Source organism: Callithrix jacchus, chromosome 21 (assembly GCF_049354715.1).
Source record: "Callithrix jacchus isolate 240 chromosome 21, calJac240_pri, whole genome shotgun sequence".
NCBI lineage: Eukaryota > Metazoa > Chordata > Mammalia > Primates > Cebidae > Callithrix > Callithrix jacchus.
In genome coordinates, this window is record NC_133522.1 from 1,453,539 (window position 1) to 1,471,275 (window position 17,737).

At 36.3% G+C, this 17,737-nt stretch overlaps 1 protein-coding gene across 3 annotated transcripts in view; it reads right to left on the reverse strand.

The window, feature by feature from the left end:
- Positions 1-572: 572 nt before the first annotated feature.
- ARL6 (ARF like GTPase 6) overlaps positions 573-17,737 on the reverse strand; it is a 44,588-nt gene continuing 27,423 nt past the window's right edge. The window contains exons 5-9 of one of the 3 annotated variants that reach the window (XR_008478289.2): positions 12,882-12,976; positions 9,586-9,715; positions 5,965-6,020; positions 3,024-3,837; positions 573-1,092 (exon numbers count right to left, since the gene is read on the reverse strand). Coding sequence is in view for 2 of the 3 variants with exons in the window: in XM_078358551.1 (XP_078214677.1) it covers positions 4,308-4,360; positions 5,965-6,020; positions 9,586-9,715; positions 12,882-12,976 (334 nt within the window). In the remaining variant the exon portion in view is untranslated. Of the gene's footprint in view, positions 1,093-3,023; positions 3,838-4,294; positions 4,361-5,964; positions 6,021-9,585; positions 9,716-12,881; positions 12,977-17,737 lie in introns of all 3 variants that reach the window. The other 2 variants (XM_078358551.1, XM_008986428.4) reach the window with 2 other exon arrangements.

The following is a 17,737-nucleotide window of genomic DNA, read 5'->3' on the forward strand; positions in this document are numbered from 1 at the left end:
ATATGCTGTTTCTCCGTGATTAAAATGAAGGCTTCTATTCAGAGTTCACAATTAGAAGTGGTCTCTGATTTGTGAGAAATGATAATTTGTGTGCCTGAGATGTATCTAAAGAACATTTATGTAGCAGTTCATGTTCATGAAAAAGTTTGGTAAGTCACAATTTATTTTAACAAAGTGCTATGGTATATTGGAGGCATTTAAAAGGAAAAAACAAGTCAGTAAGAATTATTGATCAGTCAAACATTAATTTACTTTATATCTCTTAATGTGAAGATGCAATATTTTCATCCAGCCAATGAAATAAAAGTAGACACTATCCATGAAAAGGTTCTCAAATTATCCCTCATTAAATTTTAAGTTCTCTGAAGATAACGATATGTCTTATTTACCTTGTATCATCACTGCCTAGGACTATGCCTGACTGGTTGTTATAGAGATGTTCAACATACACTGAATAAATAAATTCAGCTTAACTCAGTCTTGGATCATTTGCAAATGCTTGACAGTAAGACACCCGATACCATACTAATACAGCATTACTATTTTCAGCATAAACAAAGCACACTAGTTGGTACATTACATTTTACATTTTATTGATGGTGACACATAGTAAAAATTGAAGGTATATTAATTACCCATGTCCCTTATAAATGTTTAAGGTTATTTTTCACAAGCACAATTCATACTACAAAGTCATAAACTAAATTTATAAAAAAGACAATTAAAAAATAAAATACTTTAAACATATCATAAATCATGAAGGGATGAGATAGCTTGTAACTCTGACTTTTAAACATTCTACATACAATCAACTGTAGATCTTCACTAAGAAGTTGATAATTCTAGGGAGCCCTTTGGAGGGAAGATTTAGTTTTTAAATAATTAATGGCCAGATTAGCATACCTGAAGTCCTATGTTCGTAAAAAACTCAACCAGAGTCCATAAATGCAAGCAGAAAATTATATTCTTAGATGCATGAACGTCTCTTACAAAATGTAAAGTATTCTGTTTGCCTTCGACAGATGCCTTGAACTGAACGTTGCTGAGGGTTCCAACTATTATCTTTTCATGTCTTCACAGCCTGGATCTGATCTGACAACAAAAAACAAACAACAATTATCAATCTTTATAGGGCAAATCTATTTTCTAAAGTAATCTGAGACAGATCTATACAACACGTTGGAAGCTTATCTATACATTTGCTTTTGTTGTTATGATTTTTTAGAGATAGGATCTTACTCTGTGGCCCAGGCTGTACTGTAACTTCTGGGGTCAAGTGGTCCTCCCACCTTCACCCTCTACCAGCTTCATCTCCCTTCCTCCCTTTCAGGCGCAACTATTTGTAACTCCCTTTTATGTAAATACTTATAACACTTCTTCAAATATCAGTTCCTTCAACGTAATATGAGACATCGGCTCTCTCACATTCCCAGGGCGCTCCTGGGCAACCCTCATAATACTTCTAATAGCCCTGTTCTCCTAACGTAGTAATGTAGTCATTGTCAATATGACGACTATGTGAACTCACAGCTAAGACAGGTGGCAGACTCTGATTACTTTCCCTTTCCTCTTCTACATTTTATCCCTCCTAGAGTTAATAATCGTCTTTCCCACTCCCATCCAACTCATCTGTTTAATTGTCGTATGTATTTAACACTAATTCAATTGCGCTACTCCCATAGTTTAAACCTTTATTACTATGAAATACATTACGTAGTCTATCAATTTCACCTTCCTGAAGAACTCCTCCATAGTCTTATACAACTCTCAAATCTACACTCATTTTTCTCTACACCTGCCACAGTCATTCTGTTATAAAGTCTTCTTTCATTATCATTCTAGGGCCTCCATTAATATCCTGGGGATTCCTTCCCCTACTCTCTTGTGCTGGTTTTCCTGTCTCGTGATCCCTTATTTTTCTCTGTTGGTTTGTTTGATAATGCTGGTACCTAGATATTCCTGTTTGTGAAAAATATTCTTCTCAGAGTCTACCTTAGTTAAAAGCATAGAAACTAAATTCTTGAGATGTTATATATCTTTCTAAAAAGCCCCTTTATTGTTAGTGAGAGCTGGGGAGGCAATGAAACTAAGTGTACTTGATCAATCCTCTTTCATTGGAATACTCCTGCATAGTTTGTAAGTCTAATATTAACATCTAAGAGTATTATTAACTTTTTCCATGCACAGAAAGCCATAAATTGAATACACTTTATTAGTAATATGGGAAGATTTCTTTTTAAAAATACCTAATTTGAAAGTTTCAGGGCAAGAAAACTTACAGTTCTGCAGTAGTTTCTGTTTATTCTCTGACAGTTCCTAGTCTAATTAGGCATTCCTGTTTTTGGGTTGTTCTAGATACACAATTATTGAGACTGTTTTCAAAGACAATAGAATCATACCATTAAGTGTCCATTTAATATTTCACCAAAAAGCTTTTAACCCTAAACTTAATTTAAAAAAATTTTTTGAGACAGTCTTGCTGTGTCACTCAGTCTGAGTGCAACAGCAGGATCTTGACTCACTGCAACCTCTACCTCCAGGGTTTCTGCCTCAGCCTCACAAGTAGCTGGGACTACAGGTATGCACCACCATGCCTGACTAATTTGCTATAATTTTAGTAGAGATAGGGTTTCACTATGCTGGCCAGGCTGGTCTCGAAATCCTGTCCTCAAGTGATCTGTCCACCTTGGCCTCCCAAAATGCCAGGATGAGACACCGCTCCTGGCCCCAACCTCAAACTTTGTAAATAATAAGATTAAATTAGCCCCAAATGAACCAAAGGCCTTCTTATTTATCATACTATGAAATTTCAGAATTCTGGAAGCAAAATGAGATATTCACAGCTAGATTCACATAAATGTCTTTGGCTAACACAAACATATCTCCTACATTTACTGCTATTTGTCTTTTAAAAAGATTTTTATCTCTTTTCAAATCTAGAGAGAGTTGGGAATATGACAATGTAAACTATTTGTTATTACACAGAAAATATAACCAAACCAGCTGGGCATGCTGGCTCATACCTGTAATCCCAGCACTTTGGGAGGCCAAGACGGACAGATTACCTGAGGTCAGGAGCTTGAGACCAGCCTGTCCAACAAGGCAAAACCCTGTCTCTACTAAAAAATACAAAAAATTAGTTGGGCGTGGTGGTGTGTGCTTGCAATCCCAGTTACTTGGGAAGCTGAGGCAGAAGAATCTCTTGAACCCAGGAGGCGGAAGTTGCAATGAGCTGAGATCAAGCCACTGCACTACAGCCTAGGTGACAAGAGTGAAAGTCCATCTCAAAAAAAGAAAAAGAAAAGAAAATGCAACCAAAGCATCTCCTATTTGAAACCAAATGATACACTTTTTAATCCTGTGGACTTAGTTTCTTCCTTTGTTAAACAGGGTGTTTAGGTAAAAGAGTAAATTTTACATTTGTGGGGTGCTTTCTTATGCAAGGTACTTTAACAGTGTCTAATTTAATCTGTATAAAATTTAACATATTTTATTTTTAAAATTTTACAGATTAAGAAAAACTTCACAAGATAAAAGATGTCAGCTAATAGAGAGGTTAATTAGTAAGTAGTAGAGGCCTGTGTGGTGGCTCACACCTGTAATCCCAGCACTTTGGGAGGCTGAGGCGGGGCGGATCACGAGGTGAGGAGATCGAGCGTGGAGAAACCTTGTCTCCATTAAAAATACAAAAAATAATTAGCCGGGTGTGGTGGAGGGCACCTGTAGTCCCAGCTATTCGGGAGGCTGAGGCAGGAGAATCGCTTGAACCTGGGAGGTGGCGGTTGCAGTGAGCTGAGACTGGGCCACTGCACTCCAGCCTGGTGACGGAGACTCCGTCTCAAAAAAAAAAAAGGTAGTAGAATAAATATGCTGGACTCAAAAGCCCAAGTTTTTTTGCTGTTTGTTTGTATTTTTTGCTTTTCTTTTTTTTCACTATTAGTTAGTGCTTCTTATATAAAATAGAGGTACTACTGCTTACCCTGCAGAAAATTGTTAAGGATACATAAAGTAATATGGGAAAACAAGTACACAAAAGTATTTCCAACAATGTGTCCTCCTTATAGAGACTTGGGAGGTAAGACAGATAATGATGGATCAGAAAAGTCAAAGAAACAAAAATTAGGCATCAAGACCAGCGTAGGCAATCAGTACCGTGATGCTGGATTGCTACTGACACCTAGTGGCCTTCTGCTGAGAATAAAATAAAACCAGTAAAAAGAAGGGATGGGGAACTACACGTTACAATCCGGAAGACTAGCAACCTATTTTCAGTAAAGACTGCGCTCTGAATTACTTTATTATGAGTGTCAGCAGAGTTTCCATCCATGCTGTATCTTCATTGCTAGCAATGGTAAGTACTCTGTAAAATATAAAACGAGGCTGAAAACATACTCTTGGTATCTTCTCTGGAATACTCCTCTGTAACCTATCTGTTTCTGGTGGAAATCCATCCCACTGCCCTGAACACTTTTTTTTTTTTTTGAGATGGAGCTTCGCTCTTGTTACCCAGACTGGAGTGCAGTGGCGCGATCTCGGCTCACCGCAACCTCCGCCTACTGGGTTCAAGCAATTCTCCTGCCTCAGCCTCCCAAGTAGCTGGGACTACAGGCACGCACCACCATGCCCAGCTAATTTTTGTATTTTTTTTAGTAGAGACGGGGTTTCACCATGTTGACCAGAATGGTCAGGATCTCTTGACCTCGTGATCCACCCGCCTCGGCCTCCCAAAGTGCTGGGATTACAGGCGTGAGCCACTGCGCCCGGCCCCCTGAACACTTCTTTACTGCAGTCTAAGAAACTAAGTTGTTGGGTTCACAGAAAAATCCTGCTAGTTCTTCTGAGAATGAATGACTAGTGGTTTTCGATTAAGTTTCACTAATTGTAAAATATGACTTGAATGTTCCTTGCAGTTTAATGGTGTCGTAACTACATAAATATAAAAAGACATGGACATACAATAGTCTGTCTAGTCAACTAAACCACCATATTTTACCAATGACACATACAAATATTTATGAAATGCACATTTAGTACTTTGAACCAAAGAAATACTATGATGTAGGAGCAGTCAGGCTACTCTTAGATCTGCCATGATATGTGCTATATCCCTGCTATTGTTTCCAACATGCAGAAGATTAAAAAATCACACCCAACTGGCATTAAAAGGTTTGTGTAGAAGAACCTGTAACTATGAGACTATAGCTAGAATTTATACTATCCTATTATTCATTCTTGTTCAGGGCAGAGACATTCCTGATCGAAATTATCTTTAGCTGTTATGCTCTGAACTGGAATTTCTGACCTGGCCAGTAAGAACCTATGAACTCGGTTTCATTCACTTCTATCTACTGCTCTGTCTGCTTCAAGCCGTTCCTTTGGGTGAGAGACCATTAGGATAAATAATATATGCTAATTTATTCCCTAATATCATAAGCTTGTACCAATCTATGATAACTATTGATGAATAGCAACCAGAACTGTAAATACACAAAATCCCAATAAAAGATCAGTATCTAGAATGCTAAATATGAGTATTACAAGTTATATGTACACGCTATGTATCAATGGAGCTACATATGTAGCACGGCATGATTCTTAAAAGATACACGTCATTCAGACTTATTTTTAGTTACTGACAGCAAGGCCTAACATTTGTCCCAAAATTTTTAATGTGCCTCTGTTATTCAATCTGACAGACACTTGTTACTATGTTTAAATTATTTTCTATTTGTGCCATATATATTGACTGTAAATATTCAAACACTTTATGTAAATAAATCCTTTCGCAATATACAACATAAGTAAATGGAACGAGGTACGGATACTTACTGTATTGTTTTTTCTGACAGCAGAAATAAATGGAAACAAGAGGAAAAAAGGCAATGATATAAAAATAAAATGAAAAAAAGATGAAAACATGCATGAAAGGAAACAAAGGCTGAAGACACACAGTCTGTGAGGTACCTTGAAGCCAGTATACACCTTCCTGCAATCCTTCCCCTTTTATGGCATCACTAGCGCTGAAACGAAATCCAGAGGAAACACATCCATCTCATTACATCATAAAACTGTAAGAATAAAGGCTTACAATTTTGCCATATGGAGAATTAGGAAATTCTAGTAACATATATCTGAGCAAAACTGGTTAAGCACTGAAATTGAAAATAAACAGATGATAAAAATCTTAGTGGAAGATACGTTTATAATTTATAAACAGATTTTGAAAAGCATATTGCTAAAAAGTTATTTCATCCTAGGACTAATTCTTAGACTGACATTAACAAAACATACACTTTGAGTTATTCATCCAGGGGTAGAAGTTTTGTGTAGTCCACTGTCCTACACTGCTCAGTTCCAGTGGTCCAATCACCTTATTAGAAATGCTTGACTTGGGTTATAACACGGCTGTATGATGGCACTGCTTTATTTGAAAAGGAATTGGACTATCTTTAGGATAAAAACCCGTTAATTACAGCTTTGATAAGATGGTAGCACAAAACAAAACTCGGTAGATCTCAACCATTTTCTTATGAGCTGAGGGAGCTCGGCGAGGTCACTGAACTCCTCTGTCTTCAGTTTTAGCATCTGTAAAATGGGGCAATAGTACCACTGGCCTTATATGGTAATTGTGAGAATTAAATATTTGAGGTATGATTATAAAACTCCTAAAACAGGTGCTTCCATTGTCTTTCCATTCTTGAGAGTCTAAACTTAAATTCTTATTGTGAGATTTCATAATCATAATTAAGTAGATAAATGAATAAAATACAGAGAACTTTTGAAGTATCAGATAATCTTTTTTAAAGATACAGATAGTTTCTTATAACATGTTATTGATCTAGTCATTTATTTTCAAAATATGATTGTATCATAGCAATTAATATATCCAATTAAATTTCCTAATGATTAGGGTTCCTTTTAGTGTGCTGAAGCGTGAATTTAAAAAGTATAGTGAAGCACCAAAAAGAATTAACTTGATTCTAATCAAAATAAAAATCATCTCCAAGAAATTCCTTGGTATACTAAGAATATGGCTTATCACAGAATTGTTATAAAACACAAAGAAAGAAACAACATGAGATACACAATTATTCAAAGTAAATTACTGAGTATCCATGGCAAGAGTAAAACATCAGTAACTGAAACACTTACGAAAGATCAAGATCCTAATTTTATCATATACCCATAGTTCCACACAATTAATACAACAAAACCTTTCTCCTCTGTGTAGGTGTCATTACCCTACTAAAAACTTCATCTTTTCCTAACAAATGTCTGCATTCTATCTTTCCTCTCAGATAAATAAGAATTAAGCAGAAATCTTGGCCCTGTGTGATATGTCCCCCGGGTGATTTCTTAGTGGCCTCATTTCCTACAATTTCCCCTTAGATTGCTCTGCTGTAGCCAACCTGGACTTCTTGCTGCTCCTGGAACACGCCAGGTACATTCTCAACCAAGAAGACCCTTTTTCTTGCTGGCCTCTCTATTGGATAATTAATCCTCCAAACCATCATATGAATTGCTCCCTAACTTCAATTAGGTCTCAGAGAGGGAGGAACTCCCATTATTCTTTCTCTTATTATCACACTTTATTTTTCCTCATTCTCCCAGTGGATATTTTATACATTTATTTGCTTATTATCTGTCTCCCACACAAGATGGTAAACAAGGGTACATACACATGTGCACGTGCACGCGCACACACACACACACAATCATGATGCCGGGGACTGAGTCGAAGAACACATCTGAAGAGGATTAATACAATCAGACTCTGAAAATCTGAGCTGACTATATGTTTAGTACAATGGTCAAACACAAAACATAAAATTTTTCTTTAATTAATTGGGCTAGACTTCTCTATGATATTCTCTTTATTGCTCAGTAAATTTACTTGTATGCAAGGCAGGAGATAGATAATATTTTACCTATGATTCACTGAGCATCAACTTTTTATTTAAAATAGAAAAAGGACAAATATATTTTCCATTTTATACATGTTTTTAAAAACATTGCCAAAAATAAAGAACAAACCGAATAAATGAGAAACTAATTTGAACCTAGTGAGGAGAGGTCAAATTTGAATGATGGATAAGTCAGAAATACACACATGTTTAAAAGAAATAGTTGGCAGCAGTCTTTTATAAGTTATTCAGAAAATCTAGCAACTGGCTATATACTAACATTCTACATCCTTATAAGTATCAGGATATTACTTTTTTTCTCACAGAGAAACACTGAGATGTCACAATTGAATAAATAAATCTGTTAAAAATTAATGGTTAATTATTTAAAGTAGAAAAGAGGGTTGTTTACTAGTTAGATCCATGTTTTTAAACATGTACTTTCTACAACACAATCACAATACTTAATACAACACAAAATTTAGAAGTAATCAATTTAGGTATTATTTAGAGAAATAATAAAGGTTCTATCTCAAGACGTTTCTTTTTCCAAAATCCCGCCTGTCTTTACTTACTAAATACCACAGAACCTCAAATTCCAACTCAAGAATCATTTGTTAGACACTGACTTTTCCTCTGATCCTAAAGAAAGGATTGTTTTACTTGGGATATGCAGGGTTTTGCTCCTGGAAAAGAAGTGCCGGAGGCTTTGAATACTGCAAAGTTTCAAGGGCTTTCCTAAGGTCTCTACTATTACTCTTTCAGCACCAAAACTAGTTCCTAAAGTTGCTTTCTGAACTCTGTTACCTCCTTTCTTCATATTCTAGGTCACCTTCTATCACAGTGGATCTCTCTGCTTCTGTGTCCAATCTTTCCCCACAGACATCTTCTTAAAAAAAGGGGGAAACTCTGGCATGGAAAGGACCTCTTACAGCAGAGAGAGGTAGGTGGGTGGGTAGAAGGGAGTTTAATATGATAGTGGTAGGCACTAAAATACTGCCTAATATATCTGTTTATCCTTGTTAGAATATTTCGTTAGAAAGGCACGCTGGAGTTAAATAAGAAACTGTTGTCCAAATAAGCAATGCATACTAATTTTCACACTAATTAGAGTTTAACCTTATTAGGATGTCTAAATAAAATCAAGGTTTCCATTTCCATTTATTAATTTTAACAAATATATATTCTGTACCTATTGCACACCAGGTACTCTGACTACTGTAGGGTTTGTTAAAGTGAAGAAAACTGACAAAACCGCAGACGTCAGGGAGCTAACACCCCTGTGTAGGCAGACAGACTACACCCCCCCCAAAAAAAAGCAGTCATATGGTAATAGTGACTCTAGCAGGCCAGGAAAATTATTTTGGAAAATGATTCAAAGGAGGAGGACAGTGCAAATGCCCTGAGAGGGGAGTGTGCTTGGCTGACTCCATGCGCAGAAGGAAAGGAGTGTAGCTGAAGTCAGCCAGTAAGTGAGCTTCTCAGTTATTCCATACAACATTTGAAATTTTCAACAACAATAAATATATTTGTAAACACCTACAATGCCACAATTCTATGAAACAAAATCCTCAGCTTAAATCCCACGATGTTTGATCACTGAAAAATGAGGCCAGAAGAAACAACTCTGAAGTTTGTATTTTTTCGAAAGATACGATGAAAAGTAAATATAAAACTTTACCAAATATGCCAGGGCTTATCCTTGATGTTCTCTAAACACAGCAATTGAGACACTTTTACAGATGTCAGTGCATCTCTAAGATCCATTTTATTTGCAAAGAATAAGATTGGAATTCGACGGTGCTTAATATCTAAAAGAGAAAATAAGACTATCATCACACGTCCAGATTTTTAGGTCACTTTGTAGTAAATCCTTAGTACTGAAATCCATGAAATTGTTTTTCAATAATTCTTTTTCCATATCACACATATAGAAATATTTAAAGACACATACTGTCACACTGTTAGGCATGTATTTGAGCAATAAGAAAAATTTAAAAATACTTCTTCCTAAGATCATCTGTCCTCTGGTTAGGAGCTTTAACCAAAGATGGGTTAGGTGGGACTCGGGGGCTTAATAAGCATTACAGAGCAGTACCAAAAAAAAAGGGTTAAATATTTTGTTTGTTTTCTTTTAAATTGTGAAAGGAAAGAGGCAAACTTCAAGTAGAAGTAGAAGGAAGAGAAACTGGAACCTTATTTACGTTTTTAGTCATAATAAAATAAGTAACAAGCTAGATTTTTTAACAAGATGTTTTTACCTTGTCATGATTTTGGAAACATTTTTAATTTTTTTGAATAGATAATACATTTAAATAGTTCAACATTCAGAAGATACAAAATGGTATACAGTAAAAGAATCTCCTTCCTGGCCGGGCAGGTGGCTCAAGCCTGTAATCCCAGAACTTTGGGAGGCTAAGGCGGGTGGATCACAATGTCAAAAGATCGAGACCATCCTGGTCAACATGGTGAAACCCCGTCTCTACTAAAAATACAAAAAATTAGCTGGGCGTGGTGGCGCGTGCCTGTAATCCCAGCTACTCGGGAGGCTGAGGCAGGAGAATTGCCTGAACCCAGGAGGCGGAGGTTGCAGTGAGCCGATATCGCGCCACTGCACTCCAGCCTGGGTAACAACAGCGAAACTCCGTCTCAAAAAAAAAAAAAAAAAAAAAAGAATGAGGTGTTTCTACTCCCCTAGCCAAAAGAGTGCTATAAAACTTTTCGATATTTTCCATATCATAGGTGATAGAATCTTCCCACATATTCAAAAGATGTTTAAATTTACTTTTTTGTTGACTTATCTTGTTATGTCCTTTCTGCATTTTCTATTAAGTGTTATGTTCTTATTGCTTTTTAGGAGCACATGTAGCATAGAAATAGCCCTTAGCTATGATATGACTTGCAGATATTTTCCCTTGCCTATCATTGTCTTTATCTGTTCATAGTACATTTTGCTATTCAAAGATTTTTTATACCCTTCAATTTTTTTTTTTTTTTAAATGAGATGGAGTCTTGCTCTGTTGCCAGGCTGGAGTGCAGTGGCACAATCTCGGCTCACTGCAACATCCGCTTCCTGGGTTCAAATGATTCTCCTGCCTCAGTCTCCCGAGCAGCTGGGACCACAGGTGTGCGCCGCCATGCCCGGCTAATTCTTTGTATTTTTTAGTATAGATGGGGTTTCACCATGTTAGCCAAGATGGTCTCGATCTCCTGACCTCTTGATCCACCTGCCTCAGCCTCCCAAAGTGTTGGGATTACAGGTGTGAGCTACCACACCTGGCCTTCAATTTTTAAAAAACGTTCATATACACTTGAGCTGAGAAATCCCTGCCTTGGAAATCTATCATAAAATAAAGAAGTAGTACATTAAGATTCACAGACAGACAAGGTTTCAGTCGAGGAAACCAGGGTTCCCATTGTTTGAAGAATATTTTGGAGGTACTATTTCATTGTACTGGTCAACATTCTAATGCTTTTTAGGGAAAAAACTGGAAAGATCAATACAAAAGGAAGACATAATCAAAAATGCATTCTCAATCTAGATGTAAGACTGCTTTCCTGTTTGTTTGTTTGTTTTGAGACAGAGTCTCACTTTGTTGCCCAGGCTGGAGTACAGTGGTGCTATCTCGGCTCACTACAACCTCCACCTCTTAGGTTCAGGCAATTCTCCTGCTACAGCTTCCCGAGCAGCTCACGCCTGGCTAATTTTTGTATTTTTAGTAGAGACAGGGTTTCACCATGTTGGCCAGGTTGGTCTCGAACTCCTGACCTCAAGTGATCCACCCGCCTGCAATCATCCCAAAGTGCTAGGATTACAGGTGTGAGCTACTGCGTCTGGCCAAGACTGCTAGGTTTTAAACATGAAAAAGTTACGTAAATGGTACAGGCTGGATATTTTTTTTTTTTTTTTAATTTGAACAAGCTTGAGGTCATCTTTTAAAAATACCAGAGAATTGTGGTTAAGCAGTAAAATTTATTAGAAAGCCCCACACTATTTCCATTCCATTTCTAAAAAGTCCACAGTTCTCTTAAACCACCATCCTTTTCTGAAAGTCCTAGAACAAGCACTATTTCAATTGTTTTGACATGAGGAAGGCGAGGAATGCAGAGTTTTACAATACTTACTGGAGCACTGTTTGTAGTGGGGGGTTTGGTGGGGAGGAAAGTATTCAACAAGTGAGTGATTAAATAAACTGTGGTACATTCATAGTAAACCATGTTAGGTATCATTAAAAAGAATAATTACATATAATTTGATTTGGGAGGATATCTATCATTAAGTATTAATTGAGAATGGAAACATGCAGAAGAGTGTAAAGATTATGATTCAATTTTGGTAAATAACAATGACAGTCACCACATCCCTCAGCCCTACAGATAATTTTGGTGTCTCTCTCTCTCTCTATGTATATGTGTGTGTCTGTGTGTGTGTGTGACATATATAAAAGAAGAAAAGAAAACATACCTAAACACCTGTATCTTGAAGGAGATGGGGATCTGGCATTTGGAGATTAACATAAAAAAGATTTGTTTTAAAGGAGTTCCCACAATAAATACGTAAGAAATGCTGTGATTAAACACACACACAAACTCAGATATACATAGAGAAATGCGTGAAAAGATAAAAAAATAAATGGTTATTGAAAGATACAGATTTTTATTTTTCTGTCTTATTTTGTTTTGCTACTGGCACAAATTATTTATTTAATCAGTAAAAAAGAGCATTTTAATATTTGAGGAAATAAATTTTAGAGACCCCAAAAACACTGCGAAATGCTCTTCATTTACATTATAATGCAAAATTTACAAAATACGGTGATATACATAAAATATTATAAATTCTGTATCATGTATATGTTTTAAAATCAAAAATTTTAAATGAAAGATAATTACATAGTGTAAGCAATACTCAAAGAACAAAACATTACACATAACCGAACCCCAAGGACAGACACAGCCTGAAAGACACACACATACCTGGATGATTCAGAAGAGTATCGAGTTCTTCTTTGGCCACAACCATTCTTAATCTATCACTACTATCAACGACAAAAATAATAGCTTGACCTTCTCTGTGTAATGTAAAGAAAAAGAAAAATTAAGACTATACTTACAAATTTTTCCATGTTTATTATGTGCATTTCTTAACCTAAGTATTATCTCTTTACGTCCTATCTGCATTTATCATTAGAGGTTTTGGTGTTATTTCTTATTAGTTTATGTGACTGATAAATATATAAACTGTTAGTCATATTTTATGTAAAATACCTTCTCATTCAGATAATAAAATTAATGACTTGCCCTTTCATAATTTTAAAAAATTATGAGTAATTTTTTATAAAATATCAGAATATGAAAAAATGAATTAAAATACCATAGCCCTATTACACAGACATAATCAGTATTAATATTTTGGTACAAATGTATACTTTGTATATATTACGTGTGAATAAACTATATATGTATTTAAAATAGAATCCTGTTTTATACCTTGCTTTTGTAATATATATGTAAATTTCCTTCATTTTTTTCTTTACTACCATGGTTTTACTATTTTTATACGAAACACTAAAGCACTACATCAATGTTTCTCAAATTTTTTTTACCATAAACCATAGTGAGAAATATATTTTGCATTAAGATACAGTAGACACACAAATATATATATATACTTTTAAAAAATTTTTTCTAAAATGTTTTACATTTAGTAAAAACATGCAAAAAATTACATCAACTCATTAATAATCCACTTACAAATATTATTAAATATTTTATTTTCAACCATTTCTATTTAATTAGAGAAAATAGTAAGTTATTAAAAATATACTAAAATATGACTATGACAGACACACACACACACACACACACACACACACACACACACAGAGTCACTTTTCCTTTTTGACAAGAGGACAGAAAGCCATCAGAAGGACAGGTCTGCAGAGGGGCAGTTTTCATGAACCAATGATGGCGTGCTGATAATGGAAGCAGCTAGCAAAGCATGGAGAAAAGTAATCCATGGTAACCACATTTTATGGATCTACAACTTGAAGATGCGGTTTATGATCACCTGAAGCCTCATCTTCTATTATTTCCCTGTCCTTCTCAGGTTTTTATTCCAAGTTTCTATTTTCAGATTCTTGAAAGTCTCATATGATTTCCTGCCTCTGCACCTTTGCAATTGCTGTTTTCTCTTGCTAGAATCCCCAGAATTGGTATCAGTTTTGCAAGCAAAATTTGGAATAATAGCTTTCTCTGGCTGGCATAGCTTATAAAAGATTATTTAATTAATTTATTTTTTTTGGTACTCCACATTTTCTACCCCTATTTTTTTTTTGTATATGTTACCTTTACAATCAGAATACAGATTTTATTTTATTTATTTTTGAGGCCCAGGCTGGAATGCAATGGCCCAATTATAGCTCACTGCAGCCTCAATCTCCTAGGTTGAAGTGATCCTCCTGCCTCATCCTCCTGAGTAGGTGGGACTACAGGCACACCATCATGCCTGGCTAATTTAAAAAAAAAATTTGGGCCGGGCGCAGTGGCTCATGCCTGTAACCCAGCACCTTGGGGGCCAAGGTGGGCAAATCATAAGATCAAGAGATCGAGACCATCCTGGCCAACCTGGCCAACATAGTGAAACCCCATCTCCACTAAAACAAATACAAAAATTAGCTAGATGTGGTGGTGGGCACCTGTAATCCCAGCTACTTGGGAGGCTGAGGCAGGAGAATCACTTGAACCCAGGAGGCGGGGGCTGCAGTGAGCTGTGATTGTGTCACTGCACTCCAGTCTGGGCAACAGAGTGAGACTTCATTGCAAAAAAAATTGAATACAGACAAGATCTCGTTATGTTGTGCAGGCTGGTCTCCAACTCCTGAGCTTAAGCGATCCTCCCACCTCAGCCTCCCAAAATGCTAGGATTACAGGTTGAGCCACCACACCCGGCCCAGATGTTATTTGTTTGCTTATACACATCACCTACATTTTCATGTGGTTTGACAGACTGGCGGAAGAAAAAGCTTGCTTGAAAAGTCCATTTTGTCTTAATCTCATAGTGGCAAACTGAATTAAATATGAAGCTCAGATCTTGAAAGTTCAGCATGTACATAGCTGTTCACTGTGCTTTATTAGTTTTCTTTTACTTAGCCTTTACGCTAAGCATCCTTTATTTTAGCATTTCCCCACATAGCACCTTTCTGAGAATTACTTGCTTAACAAAAATTAACTGCCTGCTCCTTATATTTCCTTTTTTTACTAGTACATTTTAAATTCTGGCATACATGTGCACAGCGTGCAAGTTTGTTACATAGGTATACACGTGCCATGGTGGTTTACTGCACCCATCAACCCCTGTGCTACATTAGGAACGCTTTTACACTGTTGGTGGGACTGTAAATTAGTCCAATCATGGTGGAAGATGGTGTGGCGATTCCTCAAGGATCTAGAACTAGAAATACCCAGCAATCCCATTACTGAGTATATACTCAAAGGATTATAAATCATTCTACTTTAAAGACACATACACATGTATGTTTATTGCATCACTGTTCAGGATAGCAAAGACTTAGAGCCAACCTAGATACCCATCAATGATAGACTAGATAAAGAAAATGTGGCACATCTACATCATGGAATACTATGCAGCCATAAAAAAGATAGTTCATGTCCTCTGCAGGGACACAGATGAAGCTGGAGACCTTCATTCTCAGCAAACTAACACAGGAATGGAACAGAAAACCAAACACCACATGTTCTTACTCTTAAGTGGGAATTGAACAGTAAGAACATATGGGCACATGGAGGGGAACATCACACACCAGGGCCTTTTGGAAGGTGGGGGGCTAAAGAAGGGATAGCATTAGGAGAAATGTAGATATATATTAAGTGAAAGTCTTCTGAAAAAATACTTACAAATAGCTTTTATTTTATTCTATTTGATTTTTAAAAAGCTGATAGCCAGTGATTGAACTAGTTTAAGGGTTCACTGATGGATCATACCAGCACTTGAAAAATTATTAATTATTCCTCTGCACCATCTTCTTTGCACTGCATGAATGTGTCATCAAATATTGTGTGAAACAATTGTTGCTGGACTTTTAGGTTATTTCCAATTTTCATCATTAGGAAAAACTTTAGGGCAAATATTCTCCTAGAGATACCTCTATTTTAAAAGTTCTTGATGCTTTAAGATTTATTCTTAGGAATAACAATTCTAGGACTACATATATAATGTAAAGTTTTGAAAAAACATTTGCAAACCGTCCTCCAGAAATGCTTATCAATTTACATGACTCAGAACTTCTGTCATTCCTTTGCCAGCACTGGCTATTACTGTTCTTTTCAATATTTGCCATTCTAATAGCATATTATCTTCATGTAGGTCATTAATTGTCTGTGAGGTTCAATATTTTTTCATATATTTATTGGATATCTGTGCTTTTTTTGCAAATCACTTATTCTATTATAAATTAAGATTTTAAGCTTCAATGTAATTAATAAATGAATATAAAAATAAAACTTTTTATATATCATTTTCTCTTATCATTGAAAAAGGATAATGCAGAGTATCACAGATATATATTATCAAATCAGAACAGTCAGAAATATCTATCAAGATCTATAAAAACATATATTACCATATATATAGAAATCAGAACAGTCAGAAATATCTATCAAGATCTATAAAATGTTCAATCACTGAGCCAGGGATTTTATTTCTGAAATTCACTGTAAGGAATCATGACCTGGGGCTAGGATTTACACAACAAGCTTTTGACTGAAGGACTGTTTACTGTCTCCATATGTAAGCCTGGAACCTGAAAGTCTGAAGCCCAGCCCGCGCTATCGCGTTTGCCATCGCCCCTAATCACTCAGTGGAGCTTCCCTGGACAAGCCTCTCACCTCATCCTGCCATGTTAACTGTTCTTACGACAAATGTGAATACCTCTCACCCCACCTGCCATCTTAACTGTTCTTATGATAATGTGAACACCTCTCACCCCACCTGCCATCTTAACTGTTCTTATGGTAATGTGAACACCTCTCACCCCACCTGCCATCTTAACTGTTCTTATGGTAATGTGAACACCTCTCACCCCACCTGCCATCTTACCTGTTCTTATGATAATGTGAATACCTCTAACCCATCCTGCCATCTTACCTGTTCTTATGATAATGTGAATACCTCTCACCCATCCTGCCATCTTAACTGTTCTTATGATAATGTGAATACCTCTCACCCATCCTGCCATCTTAACCTCTCTTCTGCCTTACCTGACCCACCACTGTAACTGAACTTCTGGTCATGTATACTCCTTGCCCCTACCCCCACCATGGTAACTGATCTTACTCTGCAACACCCCCACCCCCCAAAATTACCCCAACCTATAAAACCGATTCCCACCCTGACTCCCTTTGCTTGTCCTTTCTTGGATTCAGCCCGCTTGCACCCAAACGAGAAGTAAAACGGCCTTGTTGCCCACACAAAGCCTGTTTGGAAGATCTCTTTATTAAATGCAGTTAATATTTGGTACTATTGGACACAAATAACATTTACAGTTTTCAAAAACTGAGATAGCCTTCACGTCTTAGAGTACAGAAATGGTTAAAGAAATTTTGGCAAAGCTGCGGCCGTTAGTTATACTCATTGCATGCTTTTCTTGATTTCCCCATACCACAGAATGCTAACTGAAAAAAGCAAGATACAAAATTATACATGGAACATAATTTAGATGGTTCCTTTTCCCTTAGTTATATAAAGTATATATTAAATATTTCAAAAAAGAAGAAACATACCAAAAAGATTGACAATGGTGAATTTATGAATA